General features: G+C 46.5%; 1 protein-coding gene across 1 annotated transcript in view; it reads left to right on the top strand.

Moving 5' to 3' along the window:
• Window positions 1-23848, top strand: part of LOC119384087 (uncharacterized) — a 159717-nt gene extending 135869 nt beyond the window's left edge. Inside the window, exons 7-9 of the mRNA XM_037652379.2 lie at window positions 2358-2502; window positions 2590-2853; window positions 21775-23848. Of these exons, the coding sequence (XP_037508307.1) occupies window positions 2358-2502; window positions 2590-2853; window positions 21775-21902 (537 nt within the window). The 3' untranslated portion in view covers window positions 21903-23848. The remainder of the gene's footprint in view (window positions 1-2357; window positions 2503-2589; window positions 2854-21774) is intronic.
• Window positions 23849-27749: the final 3901 nt, after the last annotated feature.

Here is a 27749-nt window from a genome sequence, read left to right as displayed (position 1 = left end):
GCGCGCGCCGTCAGCGCTTTGTGAATCTCCCTGGTCTTTCGCTGCCCGTGATTCTCGGTCGCGTCTTTCTCGCGCGCACGGGTATCGTAAATGACTTCCCAAGCGATGGCTACGGCGTCGTCCCTTTCGGCACCCTACAACCATTTGCAACCCTCGTAGTGGCTACCACTACCTTTTAGTTCAGGGCGCCACACGAGATTTAGCTCGCCGGAAGCTTGTCTGCTATGTCTATGGAGTGCCATTGGTGGAGTAAACAGGCCCCATGGCGCTCGTCTGGCTTGAGCGCTTGCGCGAGCCTTCGGGCCGCCTCGCGCGCTGGGCGTTGACTCTGCAGCGATACAAATTTGTTGTGCGCTACCGGAAAGGGAATTCAAACGTCGCGGATCACGCCTTGACGCGTGGACCCGTTTGTGCGTGTGGTACTTGTGTCCGCCACTCCCGAGAGCAATCGCACCAAGTAGACAGCGGAGCCCCTAGCCTAGCTCCACTGGGTCGAAAGGCGCGAACCCCGACGGTGAAGTGACTTTCGAGTCGATCGCCGGGTGAGCACGTCCCTTCATCCGGTATTCTCTTAAGCAGAGAAGACCTACCAAAGGCACAGCAGAGCGATCCGTTTTGTCACCGCAACGTCGACGGGCTCCAAGAGCCGTGCTCCCAAGGAGCGGGCGCGTATTGACAGGCTGGTATTGCTGCGGGCACGTTGGATTTGCATCTGTTTGTCGCCGGCGGAGTTCTCCTGCGCTCCACATCCCACCAGAGGAAGCACCCCAGGAGTCTTTTACGGTGGGGGTACCCCGCAGTTTAAGGAAAGCCACCCTCGGCTATTTCCACGACTCATGGTTGGCCCGACATGCGAGTGGCCGTAAGGCTTTCCAGAAGTGCCGCTCTGCTACCTGGCCAGGCATTAAACGTGACGCTCTTCACTCCACGTGTGGCAATGAGTGAAGTCTCGTGTGGGCAAGCCTCCGGGCTCATGCAGCCACCCCCAAACCCTTTCGTTGCCCGCAGCAGCGAATTGGGAGAGGCGGTCACACAACCGCAGGAAAACCGTAAGACTGGCCCCAAGTCACGCCACTGGCATAAGCGTGCGCAGGGTTCCCCTTCAGGGGGGGCGAAGGTTCGTCGCAGCGCCCCCCCCTCCCTATTATGTCAATGTATGCGGCTGCCTTTGCGCCCCTCTTCTCGCCCCCCCTACAATGTATAGGGCTGACTTTGCGCCCCCCCTTCTCGCCCCCCTTGCCCCCCCCCCCCTGCGCACGCCTATGGCCACTGGTACAACCTGTGGAAACGTACCTAAGCAACCTTTCTCCCACTGACAGGTAGCTGGACTTTATTCCATACAATGATAGTGAATTGAGAATAACCGCTAAGGTGCGGCGACACACGTCCGGAAGTGGTAGAAGGCCCTCTTGGCCGAAAATACCCTATGACGTGTTGTCCAAGCCATACCCTGGCAAGCGCCCCTTTGTTGGGCAGCACTGTCAGGCAGGCACCCCTTTTAGCAAGCCGGCTATGCCGGGGCACTCCTGTCCACTACTGCATTGCCCGGTCGTCTCCCTACACCTGGCTCAACCGTGCTTCCAGCCTTTTGTAGCTTCAAAATGTTAGAACAATTGTAAGGATATTTTCGTTCTAGATACTAAAAAACTTCAAAACATCGTCATGTGGCGTAAATAAATAGGGTGCTGTCGATGCGAACACAATTTACTAAATAAAAAAGTAAGTATTGAAAAATAGTATCACACCGAATGTCGCCTCTGAGCCGAAATCTTGACAGCTTGTTGCCTCCAGGATATGGGCTGGTAATAAAGTTCCAGCTTAAAAGGAAATTCTAAGCGCTGATAGCGACAGCACTTCGTTAAAGTGTTGTACAAAGGTTTATAATCTTATCCGCCACATGCGTTGTGGGAAATATTGGCGAACAAAATGAATGAGTGCGCACGTAGCTAACATGGCTTCTCGCTTCTCTGTGAATCTCAGTCATCGCCAGCTCCATTGAAACCGGGCGCCCCTTTCAATGCAAAGTGATGGTGGCAGACGACTTAAGTGCATGTGTGCGTGTTTGGTATCTAGCTTAGTTTTAGTGTTAGTCTGCTCAGTGAAGCTAAAAAATGGTGCTTTTTCCGTAGCTGCCTTTTGCCTACCACGATGCTTACCATTGTCTTCCAAGACGGTGCGCGCCCTAAGCTCATGAGCAGCAGCCTCAAACGTCTGCGCAACAAAAGAGACCATATGCCACCGTTAAAGCACAAGCCGTATAACTTCGAACCTGTAAAGGTGGACGAACAATCAACAGTGTACTGCGATGGTCTCCGAAATAATGTAATATCTGGTACAGCGATTTTCTTTCACTGTAGATTGTCGACCGTTTGACCGATAGAAGACTCGGCCCGAACCTGACCGGAGAGATCCGCTACCGAGTACCCACTGTAATGAAGAGTTACTACAAGCGGCCAAGGGAGACTAAGGAATTCTTCGATTCCGAAGGATGGTGCAAGTCAGGTATTTTAGAATGTTCATTCAAAGTGTCGTGCAAAGGTTGTTTTTGTTGGCACCGACAGTGTTTTTTGAAACTTTTCATTGTCTTAGGAGATGCTGGCTACTACGACGAGGAAGGGCGCATACACTTTGTTCAACGCTTTAAAGAAATGATCAAATGTATGGACAACCAGGTTGTGCCTGCATCCCTCGAGGAAATCTTGCTCAAGGCGCACTACCATGAAGTTTTGGACGTCTGCGTCGTTGGCATACCCAACCCAAAGTTCGGAGAGGCACCGGCAGCTGTTGTTGTGCCTCGAAACAAGAACAATGCTCTCCCTGATTTGGCCAAGAGAATTAAATCCACCATTGTTGGTAAGCCACACCCGGCATACATTTTGTACACTTGATAAGTGCGTAATCATACACGTTAACGGTACTTGGGTGCTACGCAGGATGTCCCGAACTTCTCGGGTACACGAGTTTGCTCCGATCTCGCACTACGGCGGTCATGACAGGAAGACAGTGCGGAGCACCCGAAAGCAGCATTGAGAAAAACGGCCACGAAAAGGCGCGTGGCGTCACAAACACACGCGCGATTACGGCGGTTTTCAAAGGAAAACCGCGTGCGAACGAGTCAGCGCCGCCACTCCGTCAGCATTTCAGCAGTGCAACGACGTCAGCGTGATTGTCGCGCTGTCTATTTGTCAACTGAACATCGCACCTTCCCCATGCGTGTTCGTGGGCGTTAGTCTTCTTTCGGGCAAGTTATTTCGTTCCACCTGCAGCATGAAAATTTCCAGTCTCAATTCAATTCAATTCATTTATTTTTTCATTGATACAGTATTTTTGTGCAAATAACTGTTGCGCCAGGAGCCACAGGCTAGTGTAGGCCCATAGTCAAAATACATGTACCAGCAGCCACAACGTCGAGTGCGCATCGAGTTCTCATTTTTCTATGGTTAGGCGAAATACATACACTCAAGGCCAAATAAAAGGAAGCGGTATATTGTATACATATGGATCATTGGGGCATTACATAGCTACATAACTCAGCCGAAAAGAAACAGCATATAGTGCGTAGAAGAAACATTCTTGTAAAGGTCTGTGTGCAAGTGCTTGCGCTGAATATCTCCGAGAAGAAGTAATCTGGCACAGTATCAAACACGTGAGGAGTAAACTGGGGAGAATCACGTAATTTTTATAGGTATAGTTTTTTTCACGGCAGGCACAAAATGGTCAGCCATTTTTACCTCAAGAGGTACTGCGTTCGAAATTTTCTAGCCATCAAACTCACGCAGTCGTTGGCCGTACGCGGAGTGATTGGCATAGGTTGAAATTTATATTTGTTGCACTACTGGTATTGCAATTAGGTGCAATGAACAAACTTGGTGATAAAGAGTGATTGTCGCGTAAAATATTAAATGCGAAGCATTTCTTAGCGAACCTCAGGCACCTTGGGCGTTTCTATCTACGTATTTATCTATCTATCTAGCCACCTACGTCTGGGCGCTCTCCTGGTCGTCTCCATAACTCCTAATGTACCAAAATTGGCATAGCAGGAGATCAGTGTATGGTGAACACGATTCACTGGTCATGACATGAATAACGCAAAATACCTGTCGCGTACGTAATGGAACCCTTTCTCTCAGTTACGCGTGGCACATACCCACATACCAGAGTTTATGTCATGCGGGTATGTGCCACAGGTGATACAAAGGCTCAACCAACACAGTAAACTCGAACACACACATTGAGAGGCAAGGAAAGTGATAATAATAATTCTGGGGGCTTTAATTTTGACCATCTGGTATTCTTTATCGTGAACCGAGATCGCACAGTTTGTATCCATCGAAATGCGACCGCCGCGGCGGGGATCGAACCCATGACCTTCGGGTCAGCAGCCGAGCACCGTAACCGCTACACCACCCTGGCGGACACAAGGAAAGTGAGGAAGCTGAAAACAGAACACCCCTGGAAGACGCTCAACTACCATGCACTCTACCATGCACCAACTACCAACTACCATGCACCATAACAACTTAACCCAACTGCAACTGTGACTGTAACGTACGTGCAGTGCGCCGGCGTGTGCCACTTGGCTGTATGTATATCTAGGGGAACTTTTCTGAATGAAGCTTTGTTGCGTGTAACGCCTGTCCTGTGCATCTGTGTTCCTTCTTTGTCCGGTTCGGATTCGTGCTATCCAGTATTGAAGAATATAAGCACTACATATCAGCTTACCGCGTCAGGCGTTGGAAACACCCATGTTGCTGTTGGCATCGTTACGCAACTGCAAGTAAACAACTGGTTATATAATACATATGCGACTCATCAGCATATGAGCGTGCGTTACCACTTCTACATTTCTCTAGCGTCATTCCTTAACGTTTCGCTCAATGCGCTCAGCATCCCGCGCATGCTTCGCATAACATCGACTCCCACGCTACGTGGGATCTGCCGAATTTTTGTTAATCAAAATGGCCACTTTCATTTCGCACGCCATAGAGAATGGTAATATACCAAGTGGATTGAAAAGGAACTGTTATCATGCGGGCTTGTGTATGTCACAATGCGCAAGGCCCTTTTCTGTGATGGAATGATAGGATAAAAGTATGTTTTATATGTACCAGACCATGATTCAGAACAGTATATGATGTGACAGTGAAATATAGAAAAGTAAAGAATTTTAAGTTTGTTAAGGCTGAGACATTCTCTGCAATTTATTAGCAAAAATCAAGCGGATGCTTATTTCGCGCATATACTAGATATATGTGGTCTCCAGTGCAAGTTGCAGACCAATAATACCCCTAAATATTTTATGTTGTCTAGTTCTATTGTACCACCTACGAGGTGAATTTTCATGCCTATTGTGTCACGTTTCGCATAACGGGAATGGAATACCACGTGTTTTGTCTTGTCTCTGTTTATTGTTAATTTATTACGTGCAAACTAAATTGATATGTTTGATAACTCGCCATTTATTGGGCTCTGTAATTCGCTAAGGGATTTCCTTGAAAATTATAGCGCGGTACCATCGGCGTAAATAACAGTTTGTGAGAATGTTAGTGGTGATGGGAGGTCACTGACATATAGCAAGAACAGTATGGGCCCCAAAACTGATCCTTGCGGAACTCCTGTAACAATAGTAGCATGTTGAGAAGAAAAGGAGTCCAAACTTACACCTTCTTTTCGACCGTTATGGTAGCTTGAAAAAAAGGTTCATTGTAGTTTCGCTAAAGCCATATGTTCGTAATTTTTTTAGAAGTATGGGAATCACAGACCATATGGAAGGCTTTTTTTAATCTAAAAATATTCCTACGGCAAACTCGTTTGCATGTAGACAGAATATATAGCTACGTAGCTAACACATCAAGAGCCAGACATTCTGCGTACAGAAGATGACAAAGAGGACTGGCCTGTCTGTCCACTGTAGGTGCTGTCCTTCATCTTGATCGACGCTCGGCGCATCAGTGTAAATGCATTTGTAAATAGTCACGCCTCGTGTTATTTTGCGTAAAATCTTTGTGGTGGAGGTGCTGGGTAACAATATATTCTGAGTTAGTTCTAACACTGCTGATGACGTTGATGGATTGGTTCTGAATCCGTGTTGGGACTCTGTCAGACCTTGTTTTCTTTTAGGTAGTGCTTGAGTTGAGCCGGGATGACCTTCTCAAATACAGTTTTGAAGATGCTAAGCACAGAGAGAGGCCGATGGCTTTCAGGTTCAATGACATCACCACTTTTAGATGCGAAGCAGCTTTTGAGCTGGACTGTGTCCGTAGTTTCATTGGCGACCGTCCAACCTAGCATAGCCATCTGAGCGTGCGCTTGCGCCAAGGAGAAGTCTTCTTCCTCTTCTTCTTCAACCGCCTTGATGATGATACGTGCAGTGCACTTTAGGGGCCCAGGCTGCCGTATGCTGTCCTAGTTTGGCGTAACGCAGACAAAACCATGTGTGCTGGCACGCGCTAGCGCGTTCGGGCCTGTACAAGGGGCTGGGTGAGACGCTGTGGCCTCTCTCCCTTGCACTCTCTCAGCAATCACGTGATGGCGTCGGGGAATGAGATTCTGCAGACGCGCGATGAACCCGCGCGGTGTGCTCTAACAAGAGTTCGGGAGGAGTAAGAGCAACATCAACTACAGTGAATTCATGGTGTGCTCCACATGCAAGGACGCGTTAACATCGGGCAAGGTACCCGTGATGAACACAACTTTAAAGGGGCCCTGCAACACTTTTCGAGCATGCTCAAAAAGCGCTGCCGATCGGTAGTCGAGGCTCCCGAGAACACGCGAGCCAAATATTACAGCGATGCGCACGGCCTGGAATTTACAATAAATACTCAGTCAGCTGAAAATCGCTCCCTCTTCTCTCGACAAATGATGCATTAGTCCGCAAAATATGACGCGATTGTCGGCAGTTCCACCATTGGCTGATGTTATAATCACGATAACACCCTCATTATTACTTTCGTTGTTAATTTTGAGTTCAATAAGTAGATAATATGTATGCTTATATTCTGTTATCGCGTTAAAAACACCGAACAAACATTAATATTAGCACTTCCGGTCTCACCGACAGCTCGTCTGCTCGTAGTTGCGTGGTTCCGTTTTCTTCGCCATGCGCAGTGCCGAAAACGTGAATATTTCTGTGCTTTTGACCATCGCCGGTTCCGTTGAGAGTGGCAGCCGTTCGAGTGTTGCCTCGTCAGCTGAGAACTGCATCGTCGGCACGTTCTCACGACCGACCGAGGCACGGGCGCAGCGTGTCTCCGATAACAATGCTGGTGTCCGGTAATGGCGGCGCTTCGGGGTCGTCTGCCAGTGCCGTCTTACGAGGCAGTGTATCGGAGTATGGGCCGAAACCGATCTCAGCTGTCATTCGTTCCAAACGAGCGCGCAGGTTTGCTTCCATGGTTGGCAGAGCGATGAAAACACTACGGCGTTCGAGGTGCACACCCAACATTACCAAACCGACGCGCAGTTTTCAAGCACGCGCGATATCGGCTCCGCTCGACGAGAACGACGCAAGCCGACCGGAAGTGGCGGCACAGACCACGTGGTTGCGCCCAGACGTCAGAGAGAAAAAAATGAAGAAAAAAACTCCGCCGGCGCTCTTGGGCGGAGCCTCGCTCCTCTGCGCTGCCTCCCTCGATTCGCTGCCTATCTTTCCGCGCGCTCGCGGCGTTGAGTTGAGGGAGACAGCTGCGGAACGTGATCTCTAAATTTGGTAACACCACTTAGACTCGACGGATTCGAAAAATTTTTGCGGCATATGACTCGTGAAGAGTCATACGTCAATAATGAGACTATTCCAATATAACTAAGAAAGGTGTTGCAGGGCCCCTTTAAAGGAGCACTGACACAAAATTTCGAAGGCGAGATAATGAGTTAAATAGATGTATGCGGAGCCGTACACAACGTCTACAAAATATCAAGGGCCAATATAGCCTAGAACATATTTAAAATCAATTTTAAAGTGCATGCCGCGCGACTGAGCGAGATGCGAGCGCTTCGCGACGCCGACATCAACGCGGGGGGTGTGTAAACAAACCTACGTCACGAGTTTGTGTTGGCTGGTGGCTGGTTGTGCCCTTGCGCTTGTGCCGTGCCACCTGCCATTTCTTCCTCCGTGCCTGCGGCTTGGCGTATTCTAGTTGTGTTCTCTTCCGCTGTTCGCTCGTCGTGCCCGTTGGCAGATGTTATGGCCCGCTCACGCTAGCGGCAAGCCTGTCGCAACGGCGCGGTGCCGCAGAACGTCGGCCGTCGCCGCACGCGCGAGAGGTGTCCAACTTGCACGGCAAGCTTCGCCGGCGAGGCATTCGCGCCTCCGAAAAACATGGCAGCACTGCCAAAAGCGGTTGTCGTCCACTTCGAATCTATCAAGTGGCCGCCGTGCGCTCTGTAACGTGTAAGTTCCGAACTGATGCTTCCATTTGCTTTAGATTCATGTCCTTAAGCTTCCACAGCAATGTATTCGTCCCAATACGGCGCCGTTTTTGAGAGCCATAGTCAAATAATCGATGCTGTAAGCTTAGCGAGTCGAGATGGGCGCTTCCGAATGCTCGGAGGACATAGATTACGCGTTTGTTAGTTGTTTCTAATCCTCCATAGCTGGCGCCACTTCACCTGGTTCGGCGCCCACCGCACTCACGCTCGCGCGTCGCCTACGTCACAATTTTGCGTGTTCACGTGGCCAGCTGTGGCTACCCGTCCTCCGGAAGTAGTGCTGCCCAGCTCGGTGCTTTGAAACCGAAACTGCGACTGGGCGCTCTAAAAACGTCTCTAAATAAATAACCGTCGCGCACTCGCGCAAACGAGGTTTGCAGCCGTGATAAGTGGATCATAATCTATCTATTGCAACAAAAAAAACAAGGTGCAAAATTTTTGTGTTAGTGCTCCTTTAAGTCGACTCATGCGCTGCTTCGCATACCCACATGGTTTCCTTTAGTGGGAGATGGTGTAATTTTTATATACAGGAGAAACTCTTACGATTTTTAAAATGTCGGAGTATAGGCCTAGTGCGTTGCAGCTTTGAACCGAACAGGCAGCGCCACCGGACGGCCGCGGCGGAAAACTTGGGATTGTCGTTTGTTGCTCCCATGCCCGCAGTCACGGTAGAAACGCATGGCTCCTCGCCGAAAGGACGTAAAACGTCGCAGTAGTCCGGTACTTTTTCGTACTTCTGCGTGCATGGCTGGCACAACAGCTGTAGGAACACCGTTCGGAAGCAACTAGCTTTAAAATTCTGCGGGTTACCTCATAAGTCGGACGAAAATGAAAGATAACTCTACCGCATCTGTGCGGGGCTGCGTAAGCAACGCCTCGAATTCCGTCCATAAGTCCCCACTCTCGTGCGTTTTTTTTCGCCTTTTATTAGTTATTTTAAATGTATACACAAGCTTACAAGGTCACAAAGAAATAGGAAGATAGCAGGCTAACAACGGCCACCTAGAGGGGCAATGTGCCTGTCTGCGTTTTCTGCTCTCACGCGTGATTTCTTGCCAGCCAGAGCGGCGAGCAGGGGTAGCCAGTGCGGAATCGGACACAAATTTGCCGCGTCCTCTTCGTTGGGAACGAAAACAGTTCGGTATGGCTCAGCACACGTAGAGCACTGAAAAATCAAAAGCTCACCTCCACTGGTACGTCGTAGTCCACGGTTTTCGATTGCACTCTGCATTTCCCAATAATGTCGGAAGATTCCATCGCGCACATCAATTCTTCTTTCAGACCGCACACTGACCACTCGCGTGTAACTTCGTACCAAGCGACCAAGAACTGCTCTTGAAACGCACGTTATTGCAATTTCAATCCTACGGAAACCGCAGAACAACACACGATCGCCGCTCCTTGTCCTCACGTTCACGCGCGGGCTGGCGGCGCGATGCGCTTCCCTAGCAGACGACAACCAGTGACGAGCTGATGGGCGCTTGCACTGCCGTGCAGTCTCACTGTCTGTAAAGTGTGTGTGCGCGTTGTGACTCGTGAGCGTGTTGGTGTGTGTGTGTGTGGAGGGGGGGGGAGGGTAGTCTACTGTTCCCCGCGTGGTGCCCAAGAGACGGAAAAGAACTTGTTTCGGGCGCAAGCAGCTGGGTTTGTCGGCTTTTTCTTTTCATTTTTTTGTTGGCAGGGCTCGCAGTTCGGTTTTCAGTGAAAAGAATGACTGAGAGGGGTATCACTTTCTCGAATGGCTTGAGGCGAATAGGGGACGAAGTTTTGTGGAATGCTTTTTTTAACAAGAGTCGCTGCCTGCTGGTTTTTCGGCTAGCTTTAAACGGCTGTAGTTCGAGAGGTTTTTCAGACAGAAAGAAAAACATAAATGCACATAAGTTAGCACAGCGTATTTGCACACGCAGACAGAAAAAAAGAAAGAACTACGATGGCCGTTCTTGGAAAACAGCGGCCGCCGCAACCATAGCCGCCGCCTTGAAACATGTAGACGGGCCCGTAAGCGACAATCCTAACAGTGCGCCGCTAGCCCGATAGAGGGCGAGAGCAGTAGCGCCACCATACCAGCTCACGAGGTCTATATGCCTCGGCTTAGTGAATTGTTAAGTATTTTTCTGATTACTCTCACTTGAATATTCATATTGCCTTTCAAAGCTTTTACGGTAATGTTATCGCGGCGAATAGCTTTGTAACAAGGCATAACTGATATAATTGAGGTTACGATACGCTCGTATACTTGATCTAAGAAAAAAAAAACTCGTATGAATGACTGGGCAATCGATACTACTTTCTCTAGCTGGAATACGGTCGGCTAACTTCAGACCAGTGCTAGTGAAGTACGCATTAAAATTATCGGCGCATATGGCGTCGACATGCTCAGGGATCACCGGCTTTTTAATTGGGCTATCTTTTAGTCCTTTTATAACTTCCCACATTTTTTGGTATTGCCCTGTGCTCGTTATATAAAAAAGATATTGTATATTTTTTACTGCCTCCGTGTAAGAGCTACTACGCGGTTACAAGATATCCGAAAAATTTGCAAATAAGAAGTATTATCTTTCTGATTTTTTTCCATTTTTGGTACCACCAATCCTTTTCTTTTATAGCTGTAAGTATGATGCTATTCGTCCACGGCCACAAAGAGACCTCATCTTTGCTTTGTTTATATGTGGTACATTCAGATATCACGTGTGTTAATGCAGTTGCAAATTTCGCGCATTCCATATGAGTGTCACTGCTAAACACATCTTGAAAATCATTTTCTTTAATTCTTTTTCCATAGTTCTTTATATTTTTCTTGCTCAGTTGGTATTCTTTACAATCCGTCTTATTTGCACTGCATAACAATGCAAAAATAGGGCAGTGGTCAGTGGACTCGTATCATATACACCAGAAAATATGTTACTACTGTTGCACAAAACATGGCTATAGTATGGATATGCACTTGGCGAAAATCTAGTAGATTCACGGATTGTATTGTTAAAGCTGTAGGACTGCAGCAACTGTGAGTATTCACAATTTATGTCTTTGCTAACGTCAATGTTAAAGTCACCAACAACAGTGATAGTACCATAGCACTAAGTACTAAGGGTTGAAAGGATAGATTCAAAAGTTTCATAAAAAACCGGCAGACCCGAGCTTGGCGGCCGGTATATTGTACCAAAAAAACCTGTGGAGAGGCGAAGCATGGAGTGTGCGTTGCGAATCTTTATTGCTCAACTACGCATAAGAGGAATCTCCCACCGGCACTACGTTGCAGGTCAAGATCCAGTGCCTATATATACGGGGTGGTCGGTGAACGGTTGTGCAGTGCGAGCAGTCAGTTTTCAACCCAAAATGGTTTGATGCCGGGGTGCACCAAGATTTCATTGACGTATTTCCGTCAAGGAAATGACGTCGAAAAAATTGTACACGATGAGATGGCAAAGAAAAACATCAAGAGAAAAAGTTTCCCCAACGGCAGTCGAACCCACGACCTCTTGGTCCGCGACAACAGATGCCAGGCACCCTACCCACTGTGCCACGGTGACACATGCTGGAAGCCTTACAACCACGCCTTTTATATATCTCACACTTTCCTCACGCAGTGTTCTTGGTCGGCGAGGTGGTGCCAGCGTCTGGGAGCGGTAAAGGAAAGTAATGCATCATGACCGTGGATTAGTTCCTGCAGCGCATCGCTGCTAGGCGTTCTGTCCGATTCGGTGCGGTTCCAATAGGAGCAGTGCAATATTGTCACTGCAATAACACACCGCGAGGTGGCGAGCTTAGCCGTAGCCTCCGCCTCGCTCATAGCATTCATCCATATTAACAATAGCTCTGCGACGCGCGCCTGCCTCGCCCCGAGAAAAATCGCGGCCAAGCCAGGAAGGAGACACGACGCGCGTTGCGTTTCCCTCTAGGCCGGCCATGGTGTTTCACATCTCTTTGACAAGCAGCGGGATAGCGACCTCAGCCCAAATTCTACGTGCAATCAGCGACTCTCTTCTTCTTGTCACACCGGTTTCTCTGATTGCGCTCTGACCTCTCACCATTAACCTGTACAGGCACCACAAAGCTCTGTTTAATTATTGATCATGGACGTTAGTCGTCCGGATGGAGATGTACCGCCATGCGTCAACGTGGGCGCATCCACGCTATACGGTGATAGAGCTGCCAAACACCATTAGACAATGTGCAAGCTCTCTTAAGTCAATGTGAAGTAAATATTTCACCAGCTCTCTAAGGACACGTTTTACGTTCGTGTTATACCGATTCCCATGACGGAGGGATCAACCATGTGTTTTTCAGTGAACAAACTCGCTAGCAGACGTTGCCTGCGTCGGCGTTCTCTCGCGGGCGAGGGCGCGTTCTCGTTTCTTGCGAGCTGGTAGTTCAGCGTTCGTCGCAGAAAGCGTTTCCATAGTCATCACGTGCCGTTCGCTCTCTCTCGCCCCCTGGCGAGCGCTTAGGTGGTGGCGCCCTCTCTTGGCTCAAAAAATGGACCGTGCCGACAGCAGATGACGATGAACGATGCACGCCGACACGCCGAGACCCTAAAGTGCTTCGCCCCTAACACCTTTCTTGAATCTAAAAGAATAATTGGAGATTCAACGCAAATGTTAATAATTTCAATACCTTGGGTTAAGCTAAAAGGCAACGCCTGCTTGATTAGTAAAGCCCCTCCACCACCACGTGAACCTCTATCCCTCGGATTGCTACCAAGACTGTATCCGGGAATGGATATGTACTCACCTTCCCTAAGCAAAGTGTCTGTTAAACCTATAACATCAAAACTAAAATTGTGCTGTGCTAAAAAGGAACACAATATTGTTTTTTCTACGAAAATTGCCAATGTTACAATTTAGTACCGATATACACTATGTTTCGTGAAATTCGCTTTCAACTTCACGGACTAATAACGCCATAATTAATGTGGTAACCAAGACTTCATTTGAGAGTCCTCTAAGCTACCTTTCTGAGGTCGTCCTCAGAGGTAATATGCAGTACACGAGAATTGTCGGCTTACCGCATTAGAATTTTGGCCTGCGATACCCAAAGGTGCTTCTAATTTCCTATCTTCTCATCTGGCGTGCTTTTGCGAGAAGAATCTTATTCTCTTGGCAAAGGTGTTTATTGATGAATATGGGTTCATGGTTTTGGAAGCAAAGTGCAGACGTAGACAATCTCTCTTTCTTGGCATTTTTGATCATTTCGTCTCGGACTGCAATGGAGGTAAATCTTACGACAATGTTTTGTTCAGCCTTATTTTTGGTCAAAACACCATGCACTACATCGATATATTCGGCACTAAGCTCCATCTTCAAAGAAGTTGCTAATTTATGCATCATGTCTCGCACTGATTCATCTGCTGACATAGAAACATTTCTAATTTCCAAATTGTTCCGACGACTGCATTGTTTCAGCTCAATAATTTCCTGTCGCATTTGTTTTACCTCCCCCAGTAATTGGCGAACTTCCACAATAGTTCACAGTGCACATTGTGCACATGAGTCCTAAGTTCTTCAAATGTCCTATTCATGACATCGATCGAACTCTTGATCTCGTGCATGTCCGTCTGAAACTGTTTGTTGTCTTCTACTAAGCATTTAATGTCCGATTTGATGGTTGTTGTACTATCTAGTTTTGGGGTCATGTCGACCAAAACTTCAGCTAGTTCCTTCAATGTACGCGGTGGGTTGTCCCCAAGAGCCTGTCGAAGTAATTTTAGCCGATTTTCACCCCCTGCAAGTTTCATATAAGAAGGCGATAATGCAGAGCGATCCAGGAGCTATAAATTGACGTTGAGACAAACGTCAAAACACTTACGTACCTGTAAAAATACAGAGAACGGGTGTAGTACATGGCTGATGCTAGTTGCTGCATGGATCACTCTGAAGTGATTCTGGCTTCGTCCAAACCGGGCATTTATAGCAGAAACGAGATGCCTCAATTGCCAGAACAGCCGTGGAGCGCAGCAGCCTTTGCAGTGAGAGCGTGATCAGCCGTTGGCGCGGTTTTTCTGTCCAAGACCGCCAGTTCAGTCACGCACTTTCCAATCAGCCTTTCGCAGATATAACGCTCAGCTGCATCGTCCGAAGAGGATTCAGCATACACGGAGCCGCTAGATCAGTGTCGATTTGCTCAATGGGAAACGCAGCCCGCAAGAACACAAGGAGCGGGTTTAGTACATGGCTGACGCTAGTTGCTGCCTGGACTGCTCTGAGGCAACAAGCGCCCACACGCAGCACTCTCGTGCAGCTCGTTTCCCTTCTATCGAAGATTACAGATAAATAACTGGGCAGGTTTGTGTTACTTACAATACTCGTCTTAAGATTTTAGAAGCTTGCTCCCTATGCTCGGGGCTTGTCCATCGCCGTAGTAGCCGCTAGTTCTCATTGCTCCTGCTAGCTTGGCGTAACACAGGCAAAGTATAACCATCTCAGCGCACGCTCGCGCGAAAGAGAAGTCTCCCTCTTGTTTTTTGGACGCCTTGATGATAATAGTAATGCAGGCAAAACCACATATAGCATAGTCAACTGTAGCATGCGGCGCTCGCTCCACTCCGCCGCGTGCTCTAGTTTGATAGGAGACCACTAGATGGCCACAACTGCGCGCTTCCTCTCTTTTTCGACAATCGTCAGTCAGTGTGCTTCGGTAATAATAACGTGAACGAAGAAGGCAAGGCGGCGGAGCGGAGGGCTCGCAAGGCAGCAGCAGCGTGGGCTGGCAGCCAAGACCCTGCGGTAAGAGCTTGCGAGGCCGAAGAGAGAGGTCAGCGTCGTGCGGACCCCGAGGTACAAGCCCCCGAAGCCGAAGCACCGCGGAAGCGTCGGCAAGAGAACCTCGAACAGGTACGGGCGCGGGAACGGAGCTGCCAAGCGCCGAAAGCGGTCGCTACCTGAAGTTGGTGACGCCGACGCGCGCTTGAAGCGCGATTACCTGGACCACACATTCGGCCATAGCTGCAAGGTCTACGACCGTTTGTGGCTCTACAACAACCCGACCACAATCGCTACTATAACAAGGTGTCACGTCTTTATAGAACATTGGAGGAATTGTACGGAGCATTCACGGTTTACCCGATTATCTCCGAGCAAACTTCTCTAACATCATTCATTTCGCGAATATGGTGGGGATTTTTTTTCTGCTGTAACTATTCGGTAGAAACAATGTTTCCAAAAACAAGTATATGTTGACATTTCTCCCCGCAAAAGTCACCAGGGGTGCTTGCTTCATGGTCCCGCCACGGTGGTCTAGTCGTTATGGCGCTCGACTGCTGACCCGAAGGTTGCGGGATCGCGGCGACTGCACTTTCGATGAGACGACGATGTTTGAGACCCGTGTACATTAAAGAACTCCAGGTGGTCCAAATTTCCGGAGCCCTCCACTACGGCGTCCCAATAATCATATCGTGGTTTTGGGAAGTTAAACTCCAGCTATTATTATTATTATTATTATTATTATTATTATTATTATTATTATTATTATTATTATTATTATTATTATTATTATTATTATTGCTTGCTTCATGGCAGCAACGCGGCTGTGTGTGGCACGTCGTCAGCGCGGCGAAATTAAATTCGACACATCGTAATCAGGTGACGATATAACCTTTAGTTCGTCGTGCGTGTGTGCATAGTCTGTGCAATTAAGCGCTCATAGAGGAGTCGTACCGCTCGCTGGCATTGCGGCGTGAGCAGCGCTCCTCAGCAAGTGCGAACGTGGTGGGCGGACCCGATCTTCGCCGTGGGCGTCAGTCAATCAAACTGATTGACACGCGAACTCGTGAACAAACTCATTGATTCTGAGAAGGCCCCAGTTAAACTCGTGACTGTCATAGTGTCGTTGTGAATTTCAAGCGTTTCATGCGGTGGAGGCTAAGCATCAGCTTCTTTGCACCTAAAATAATTTGACCAGCTTGCACAATTCGTGCAAGACTGGAGCCATGAAAGGAGCTTGCGATTACCTAGCTGCTTCCACCTTTTGACGTGATTCAGCGTCTACTCAGTCTACTCGGTCTGCTTCGGAGTGAAGACCGCGTCAGCTTCTTCTCAATGTCGATGGTATGAATTAGCTGAAATTAGCGAAAGATTAATTAACATAATATTGAAAAGTCTTGTATTAGTTGGTACTGTTTTAATAACACAGCCCTAATTACAGCGGCCTTAACTAGTATGAAGCTTAATCATCACGATCTAATTATCATGATATTATTGAGCAAGTCCTGATTAGCTTGGGTTCACTTAGCGTGCTCCAAATCAGCATCGTCCTGTTTAGCATTACCTTAATTAGCTCGGTCTTAGCTTGACAGGGCTAATGTGGCTAATTACAGCTTGACAGTACAATGTGGCTTAATTAGCTCGGTCTTAACAAGTTATGTCTTAATTAGCTTGGTCATAGCATGTCCCAACTTATGTACCTAGGTATACCGCCTAGCTAATTAGCTCATCAGCCCCGCTCGGCGAGCGAGCAGATGATGAGGAAAACGAACAGGGCGCGCGCCGGCCGAGCAACGCGCTACAATGTACAGGCCGGCCATGATGACTATACACCTGACCTCGGCAATTAGCTCCGGCCGGCGGTTGTTTTAAGGCACTCGGTCGGAGCTTATCTCGGAGGGTTATTCTAATGGACACTTAGTATAGGCACTAAACACTTGAAGGTGAATTTGAACAGCCCGTACCTCTGTATCTCTAAAAATACCGTTAGTAAAACTTTCTAGCACTTTTCTTCCAAGGCTGTACTTCTTCACTCGGTGGAACAACAAACACATAAACGAAAATGCCTCTGGTTTGAAGACACCACACAACTTAGTCGAGCGCCCTTGACGTGACGCCGCTTTCCATCGTAATCGATGGAGCACACAGCGCGCTGAAAGCTGGATCGCTCACATCAATGGTGCTCAGAGACCGATGGTGCTCATCACCCGCATTTCAGCCCGCATTCGCCCCCAGCAGTGCCTAGCACAGGCAATCAGCATCAGACTGCAACAGAGGTCAAAAGTTTACTGTTATGTCATATATGCAATGGATTGCGCATAATTTCAAAAAGATAGCGAAACATGCCATTGTGAGAGTGCTATGCTCTGCGCCAAAAAAGCTATCGGCAGTGTGTGCGAAAGTGAACAACACAGCAAGTAAGCAGCAGTACTGCGCAAAAAATCATAAACTCAGCTTCGTAGAATGCGCGGAACATGTGTATTTGATCCTACTAACCTGCAGTAAAAGATAGGCAGGTCCAAAATGAAGTTGCTTAAATGTAAGGTTAAAGGAACACGAGCATAACGCACAAAATCCATCAGTCGCCCCCTTGGTATCCACCGTAAGGAGTGTGGCCGACATTTGGCTAGACAACTGTCATTGCCAGACACAAAGAAAAAAGAACTAGAGAATAATTGAATCAGCTCAAATAGGACGCCTTAAAGATAAATCTGTTAAAATGGCATCTCGAACCCTCTCTCAAAATGAAATTCGCTTTTTAACATTCAGATAATAATATAATATATAATAATAATAATGCCTTTTATTTCTTCAAATAAAGCAGTACATGTGGCTAGGCCTGCCAAAGCCTATTGGTGGCTTGAGTGGCAGAGCCTGGCAGACAGCGAAACAAACCGAACGCGTTACAAGGTTGTAGTACATGGCATAAGAGCGATGATAGGACAAAATAACAACGTGCACATTAGATTAGAAGCAACAGGGCATAAAAGCGATAGTTATTAGCAATATATAGCAATTACAGAAATTGAGAGTGAACAAAAAACATAAATACAGCGAAAGTGTCTTAAGCAAGGTACCACACTAGATGACTGTTCAGTAGCATGCTTGCAAATGAGTACATATAACACCAGACATGACATGCATTAAAATTATCGACAGATACGCCGTAGCAGTTTCTTTAATTTGTATTTTGTTTTTATGCGAAAAATGCTGGGGGGTAGCACATTGAAATAAGTTGGAACATAATGGGCTCGTATTCTAGTTCCATACCTTGTTGAACACCGCGGTCTCCAGTAACGGACTTTGGGCCTTAGAGAACGGGAAGCGACATGTGGAACCAGGAATTCTTTGGACAAGAAATGTTTTAAAACAACCGTTTGAATTAAGAGATCATTGAAGTTCGGCATTAAGAGCACTTTGAAAATGTCTCTCTCTGAGTTCATGTTCAAGTCATAAGAAATATTTTTTAAGATCGAACGTAATATTCTGTTTAATCTATTGTGCCACCGGACAGCACAGTGCCCGTAAATGGTTATTCCATAACAAAGTATACTGTAGCCTAAAGCCTGTGTTATCATTTTACGTACTGAAAACGGCATGTAGTATCTTATATTATATAGTAGACAAGACACAGCGCGAAGTCTTTTGCAAACGTAGGCAAGATGACTATTCCAGGAAAGGTCGCTATCAATGTATAAGCCAAGGTACTTCATAACAGATGAATACTGTAATGGCCTACAAGAGCAGGATGAACAATTCGAACAATGCGAAATGAAAGGAAAGTCAAGGGTTACTTTCTTCAACGGATTATGGAAGCAGATTAAATTAGTTTTAGACACATTTATACTAATAAGGTTGTCACGAAACCAATCCATGGCTTTAGTTGCAGCTGACTGCAGAAGAGTAATCGCCTATAGAAGTTGTTAGCAGACGTCAAGATCACAGTGTCGTCGGCGTATTGATATAGAGAAACCGGTATCGCGCTGTGAAGGTCATTTACAAATACATTGAATAGCAGCGGACTAAGAATCGATCCTTGTGGAACGCCGGTATTGATGGCTTGGAACGCGCTACGAGATTGCCCAACGGATACTAGTTGACGCCTGTCTTGGAGGAAATTTACCAACAAAGACCAGAAAGCACCCCTAAATCCTAATTGAAAAAGTTTATCCAATAACAAGGTATGATGGACACTGTCGAAAGCCTTGCTGCAGTCAAGTAGCGCACAGGCAACCTTGTTGTTATCGAACGCTGCGTTCAACTGATCAGAGAAGTCTTCCTATAGCGTCTGAGTGCTTTTCCCCTGCCGAAAACCATACTGACAGGGTGATAAAATGTTGTGGCGGTCGAGAAAGCTTGTCATCGTTAACAGTAAATGCTTTTCTAGTATTTGCGCTATAGAAGGCAGAATCGATATTGGACGATAGTTTTCAATTTTATCACGCGCACCGTTTTTTTGTAAAGGTTGCTGTTTTCAAGTTTATGGGAATTTCTCCACTAGAAATAATGCGATTAAGTAGTGCTAGCAGAACTTCATGGGTGTATTCAAATGTATGACGCAAGTCAGTAATAGAAATACCATCGATACCAGCAGATTTGTTACACTTTAAACTGAAAATTATAGAGCGTAAGTCCTCTTGTGAGATAGAAGGCAGACAAGCCGATTCTCTAACACTGTGACCTAAAGTACACGGGCCTACCTGGGAATTTGTGTTTTTAATTGTTCGGGAGAAAAAACTGTTAAATTTGCCAGCAGTCTCCTGTGCGCTGTTGGCTTGACTCGAAAAAAAGTTATTCAAAATATGGACGCGAGTGTTAACGCCTCTAAAGGTGTTAATTAACGCCCATGTTTTTTTACTGCTGTTACTGGCATTCTTAAATTTAGCTCGGAAATGAGTTCGTTTAGCCGAGCGAATCATAGCATTAACCTTATTTCTGCTTTGCTTAAATTTGACCCGCAAGTCTGAACAGTTAGGATAACGCTTACATTGTGTCCAAAGCAAGTCCTTTTCTTTTATTGCCGCGAGTAGATGTGTTGACATCCATTTATTATCCAAGTTACGTTGTTTAAATATGTATCGTTCGCGCAGCACTTTCTTTTAAACTTATGAACGCTTCTACGACTTTATCATAGAGATCACCAGGAGCCATTATTGACAAAAAAGAATTCCAGTCATAATGAGCTACCAGTCTATCAAATTTTTTTTGATCTAGCACCGATATTGGTTTATTTGTATTGGTTGGTATCGTCATCGTATGAGGACAGCTGATTGAGCCGCAAACAAAGTAATGGTCAGCTAGCTTCGTTTGTACTATTGCGGTTTTTGTGAGCAGGTTATGCGCACGCACGAAAACGTGGTCAATGCACGACCTGACGAGCCTGCCAGCCAAAAATTCCTCACGAGTCGCTTGATTTATTCGGCTCTCTAAGCCCCATTTTGAAAGGCTGTCTAGATAATCAGCAACGAGGCCTACAGTGGGACGCAAAAGGTCAATGTTGACGTCGCCTATGATGCACACATGCTCTTCTAGCAATAAGGGTGATAGCGTGGACTCAAGTTCGGTTAAGAAAAGCCGCGCATTGAAATTGGGAGGCCGATACACCGATAAGACAGTCACCGAAAAAGAGGGCGTGTTCAATCGCAGTGCTAACACTTCGGCTTGTGAAAAGAAAAACGATAACTCTGAAGCTGCCCATATGTTGCTTATAAAAACTGCGATGCCTCCTCCTTTTCTTGTTGGGCGTGTGTACGAAAAGGACTGGTAACCCGGCAGAGCAAACTGTGAAAAATGTTCGGATGGAATGTTGATTTCTAAGAACGAAAGCATCGAAACTTGGGCGAGATGATGAAGTGATGGCACAGAACTGATTCCAATGTTTCCGAAGACTACGAATATTGACATGTGCTACTTTAAAGCCGTCAGATGAGGCATCGGAAAGGAATTTAGCTGCATTCGTGAAGTCGGTGCAGGTGATATTTTCCATATCCGCCATGTCTACGCAAGCTTATCCAAGTCAGACAGTTGATGATTCGAGATAATTCGCGCACGTTTGTGACACAGAGTTGTGATGCAGTAACGTTGATGTCAGACTGATGATAGCGCATTAATGGCAGTGACGTGTGTCTGAGTGTCATAACTCAATGCGCCTACTTCATAGAAATAAAAATCAGTTATAAGTCAGCGCCTGTCGTCGTGTGTCTTCCGTTGTGTCCGTCTGAACTTCAGCACTGTTTTCTCTTCTTCGCACAATGAACCAACTTGCCGAAACCTTAACCCTTGTAAGCCTGCTAGGGGCGGTTTTGGGGATTGATTACGTCACGAGTCCTTGAGAGGAGGGTGCTTTGAATTCAGCATACAGTAGGCGGACCACTAAAGCGTGATTTTCTTTCAAACTAAGCATTTCCTTGGCACGAAACAATGACTGCGAGGTTTCTAGAATGGTATTGCAAAAGTCCACGCCGAGTTTCATTTTGCCTTTAGTGTCCCTTTAAATATCACATCCAGGCTCGATATGTTACGTTAGGGCATGATGATTTTTTGCGATGATTCTGGCGCCATCCATTTGGGATTGTTTGTGCACACATCAGGACATTCTCCTAGACACGTGTTTAAGCAATGTTTTTCTTCTTGTTTGTATTTCACGCAGAGAACTGCGCTGCCCACAACCACCTTTACGGCGGTGTGTTCTTCGCGGACTTCTTACCCAAGACTGAATCCGGCAAGACAAACAGGACAGCCGTCCTTCAGGAGTGTGGCCAACTTACTGCGTACTAAAGGCGTCAGCTTTCTTTTGCGACATTTTCCAGCTAGACATAAGAAGATGTGGAGCAATTGATACTATTTTAATTCACATCCGCGTCCTACAATTGACACTTCTCGGTAGTTTTACTGTACAAATAAAGCTAGCTAGTTTCTAAGAAGCAACTCAGCCAGTGCAGCATTCTCACAATGGCGTAATGCCCGAAGATGAATTGGTGACATCGGAAAGCAGTTCAAGTCGCGATTCCTTGACGACACGAACTTTCATCCGATGTCTCGGGACACAAAGACATTTCAGCCATTACCTGGACCGAAATTCTATCACGTTTTTATGAGTGAACGATAATAAGGCCGCTTCATTTCTTATAGCTTAGTGTCGATCTTGTAGCACCACTGGTCATATCATCACATAAAGCGTACAAAACACAAATGTTCTCTGATAATCGTGGACACTAGGGTTTATGATCGTTCCCATACGCGTAGCTGTCAAAAACTAAATCTTTTAACTTTCAAGCTAGAACATTCAAACACACTCTTTTTCTAGCCAATTGAACAATGCAATTATTTACCAGGAGGTGCTCATTAATTGCGGTTACGTGACTTTTTGTAACTGATGTGTGATGTCTGATCTCCACCCCTGCAATAAGCCCAACGGGTCTGCAGTACAAAAAATAAAAAATAAATAAAATGTGCATTTTCCGCATGCGTTCCGCTACGCGCCAAGCATGCGTGCACGCCGAATTTATGGGAAAACCATAACCGTGTTTCGTATGCGTACAGTAATGACGATAATTTTAGGCATGCTACTTCAGCACAGTGTAGTATAATTATGCGCCACAATGTAGTGAGGAACTCCGGAATAATTTTGACCAGCTGGGGCTCGTAAATGTTCGCCTAGATCTACGTACGACGCTGGTGTTACATTTCGGCCCGGTCGAATTGCGTCTGCCATTGCCGGGAATCAAGGCCGCGCCCTCTAGCTTTACCGGGTGGTACCTCACCAGTGAAAGGGTCCATGCAAGACAAGTTAGGCATGTCATGTTGGTCGCTTCTTCTGGTACTCGTTGCGCTAGTGTTATTTTCCTGGACGTGACAGCGACGACAAAGCCGGCATTGGTGATGCGTTTTGATGAGCTTGACACGGCAAGTCGGATGAATTATTATTATGGCCCCAGCTAGGGCACACTGTTTCGCTGTAAAAATTATAACATTTCTTACACTTCCTGGACTCCTCTTTCTGAATATAAAAATGTAGAAAATAATTCCAAAGCGACGCTAGGTACGCTGCGACTTTCCGATGAATGGACCCAGCCAGTGACGTAAGTGGCCGAGTGAAATGTGAAAGGGAACGTTTTCTTTTTTTGTCGTCTTCTGCTAGAGCTTTGAACTCTGACGACAAATAACTTCAGTTCCCGTGCACCAATAATTTTCATTATTTTGGTGTTCATGTCAGTTTTCAATACTACACACACTCGAGTTCTACAGAAGGCAAACGAACAAAATTACACCATCTTCCGCTAAAGGGGACCATGACGCGATGTGAAGCCGGAGCACTTGCACAATCGCATTCCGTTGGCATTCGCTGCGCATGCTACACTCTAAGAAGAAAAAGCGTATACGTGACTCTCTTCGGAGAGTTCTGATTTGCCACGTCTACGACTCTCTTCAAAGAGTCACTGTGACTCTCTTGGTGGGTCAGTGTCGCCGCGCTCTAGGAGAGTTCCCTGGCCCTCTAGCAAAAGCGGAGGGACTCGTATCCGAAGGATCACGTTACCACTTATACGGAGTCAGACGACTCTTGCCGGTAACACTCCTACGGGGATCAATTGACCCACACCGAAGCGTCAAGCGACTCCACAACTATTTTAAGCCACTCATTTGACCCTTGCTCTACTTTAGCGCGACTACTGTTGAAAATAGTGAAGTATTCATTTTAAGCAAGTCCAATAATGCTTGCCGTTCTGCCCAGCGACTGCAAAAAAGAATAGTTCAGTTTTCGCATTATTTTAATAAAAGTCGTCAAAACAACACACCTTTCGCAGGAAAGTAATAAAGAAAGCGCGAAAAGATGGTCTGTGATTTCCAATTAAGAAGATTAGGTATTCCTCATTTACATGCTTGTATGAGTATATCCAACTAACATGTCTGACTGATGTGCATAGTGTCATATGGTACAAAGTAAACTGCAGAAATCGGCGTCATGTTTCAGTCTTTATTCCTGATGATTAAGAATAAGTGAAAAAGTGGTGACGGCTGGAGGTATCAAACTTGTGACTTGCTAGGCTGTCGCTCCTGTTCAGTGTGAGCACCCTAAAAACGGTATCCGAAAAGCAGAAGGTGACATTATGATGAGAAAATGAAATTGCAGTAAACGTTTGCAAAATCTACACAATAAGTAGTTCACACGGACATAATGAAAACTCACAACAAAACATCAAATGCAAACAGGCATGGTAAGCAACCCAGTTTTTTGCGGTTATCGTGTAAAACACAACGTGCAAATAGCAGCTTTTGTAACACGTCACTTGGCCATAAACTTGCAGCAGAAGATCATGTGAGCCTCTTTTAAACAACAAACAAAATTGGTTAAAGCTCCTTTGCGTGTTTGCCACTCCCCTCTTTTCCTACGTCGTCTTGTCCAACCAAAGGAAATGTAGGACCGACTGCCTCGTTCGGTTGACAGGGCGAACGCCGCTATTGATTTTTCCATCACGAGCGGTGACGCGCCAGACCATAGCGACACCTTCATTTCCCCGAGTGTGGCTGTCAGCTGGAGTGAAGATACTAAAACTTTAGCGCAAAACGAGCACGGCGGACAAAGAAACGACGAAGACAGGCGCTAACTTCCAACTATCGTTTATTAAAGCAACACACACATATATACCTGTCACATGTGATTACACAGATATCAGTCAACGCAAAAGGGGACGCCTATATAAATAAAAGCAGCAAAACTACGCAGGACCTACACGTGCGGGTGAATTTAAGTAATCTAGTTCCTTTTTTGTTAGTGCGATGGATGGCTTGCTGATGCAGCTGCCATTAGCAATCGCTGCCGCCTCAATGATGAGCCTGATGCTATCCTTAGGGTGAGACAGGGCTGGGCAGTATCGCGATACAAGAGTATCGCGGTAGTATTTCAGAGATACTTTTGAGTGTCTGTATTTCTGTATCGAGATACATTTGAAAAATGTATTTGTATCTCAGTAGTGAAATACATTTACGATGTATCGTTTGTATCGCGATACTATGCCGGACAGGAGCATCTCGTTACATTTCTTTTTCTCTGAAATGAGTTGAGGCGTGTTTCCAAGGGGGGAATGAGGGTTTTTTTGTTTGTTTCTGTGCCAAGACAAGCAAAGGCGCGCCGCCGGTCGCCGACAGAAAGGGCGGCGATGGTTTCTCCTCATGCGCAGAATGGCCCATGTGGTAAAGCACGCCACGCCACAGACAGCAGAATCGCGGAGGCAGTGTTGTCGGCCTCTGCCGACGAAAGTCGCTATCTCTCAAGGTCATTGCAGCACGCCTAATTTTTTCGTGTGGCAAGCAATTACTTCGTGACCCCCCGCGCGGATACCGCCTTGGATCAGAGGCTTTGCAATGCTTCGCGTGCGTTCAGTTCTCAAAGCGGCGGCACTTCGAAAAGCAGTTCCCATAGTCGCGGCGGAAGTGACTAAAAGATGGCTATCTTTGTCGCGCTTTCAGCCACCTCTCCAGCGTGTCCGGGTGCGTTTCTAATTGATCACAAGCGTGAGACGGTCTTTTGTGGTACCAGGCTCCCCCACCATCGGAGCCGACTTCGCCTGTTGCAGCTTGCTGAAATGGGTGCTGGTAGCGTCGGTGTTGGCGACACCCTTTCGCCCCAGGCGACGAGTGCTTGCTGTAGTTTGTGATGGGGCGCTCTGAGCAGCTGTCCCTGTTTCCACGCCTGTTTAGAGAGATGGCAGGAGCGACTTGAGAGGACTTAAACCCTCTCACCTTCAAACAACGTGACTTTAGAATGTTTGAATGTTTGAATTGTGCAGTTTTGACGTATTGGGTTCCATTGCGCGTGGGTAATTATGACCGGCCTATATGGGCAGCAAAATCCTCAGCCGTTTGGTCCGGCTCCGACCGGGCAAGACGGTTGAGGATTCCAAAGGTGGGGCCGACTTCGGCTTCTGAACTGTCAGAACAACCCACGTGAGGGCGGAAGTGTTTCGGTATCTAGATAACCCGAGAACATATATCGCCAGGCTGCAGGGCTACCCGGCTTTGAAGGCGGTATTTATTCACAATAACACGAATTTGTGCTCGTCTGCAGCGGTATAGAGAGACTTTTCTTCTTTCGCGCAAGTCTTGTGCTGAGGCCGAACCGACACTGTCTAGAAGACAGCCTATTTGAGATGCTCACACAGCAACCTTCTCAGCAACGCAGATCTTATGTGCAAAATAAATGCATACTTTTTCTCAATTCACTGGAGTTCATTAGTGATTCGAGTGATTTGCTTAAACTGTGCTGTTTCTAGCATGGCACATTTTGTTGTCACCCAGTATGTCGATTTCGGTGTCTAATGCTTGTTACTCTTACTGCGAAATAGTGTACTATTTATTCAGCTGATACGTGTAATTATATCATTATTACAAATTATGTACTTTGTAACCCCCCTCTCTGTTTAATGTCTTAATGGCACTGAGGGTACTGTAAGTAATAAATAAATGAACTCAAAGTATCAATGTGCTGCAACTTTACTTACAACATTATGCTGCACTTATAAATGTCTTTGCAAAGTATGAGCATCCTTGAAATGAAAAAAGTATTCTAGTATCTGTATTGTCGTATCTGTATTCCGGAATACTTTTTTCGTCTCATTGCGAAAGTATCTGAAATATCCCGTTACGTTTAAGGCAAATGTATCTCAGTATCTGTATTTTAGGCTTCCAGTTCATGTATTTCGATATCTGTATTCCGGAATACTTTTCCGAGTATCTCTGCCCAGCCCTGGGGTGAGATGCCAACACTGATGTAGTGTCAAATAAAGGCACGCATTTACATTCTGCGCAATGAGCCGCCAAGAAACCATCAGGATAGCATCAGGCTCATCATTGAGGCGGCAGCGATTGCTAATGGAAGCTGCATCAGCAAGCCATCCATCGCACTAACAAAAAAGGAACTAGATTACTTAAATTCACCCGCACGTGTAGGTCCTGCGTAGTTTTGCTGCTTTTATTTATATAAGTGTCCCCTTTTGCGTTGACTGATATCTGTGTAATCACATGTGACAGGTATATATGTGTGTGTTGCTTTAATAAACGATAGTTGGAAGTTAGCGCCTGTCTTCGTCGTTTCTTTGTCCGCCGTGCTCGTTTCGCGCTAAAGTTTTAGTATTATGGAATACCAACTAGCCCGCTCTCACACCTTGCTGGAGTGAAGAGGCGGGAGAAGTGATCCGGGATTCTGGGAATAACCAAAACATGCACACTGATTATTCGTATTTAAACCACCTTTTGTTCAACAAACCGTTACTGTACACACATCTGACACGAGTGTTTCGTTCGAAATAATTTCCCAACGAAAACAAATTTTCACGTAAAAGGCAGCGCGAACATCGTTTCGCAATAGGCGCTGGCTATGCACGATTGAAAGCACTTCTTTTCTGAGAAATCACTTCAAAGTTTGGTTTCAGAATAAGCGCGGCTTTGCGCCAGCATATTCCGACACCCAAGCGTATCCTCCGGCAGTCAGGGGCACGCCGTGAGCGGTTACTGACCGCATGTTTTACAAACGTAACCCATCCTTAAATACTCAGCAAGCACATTCGAGTACGAACGCCCGAACGACACCCATCGCGCACGGATGCCGTCTACGTCGAGATCAGACAT

This window comes from Rhipicephalus sanguineus, chromosome 2 (assembly GCF_013339695.2).
Source record: "Rhipicephalus sanguineus isolate Rsan-2018 chromosome 2, BIME_Rsan_1.4, whole genome shotgun sequence".
NCBI lineage: Eukaryota > Metazoa > Arthropoda > Arachnida > Ixodida > Ixodidae > Rhipicephalus > Rhipicephalus sanguineus.
This window is presented reverse-complemented; position numbering and strand designations above follow the sequence as displayed.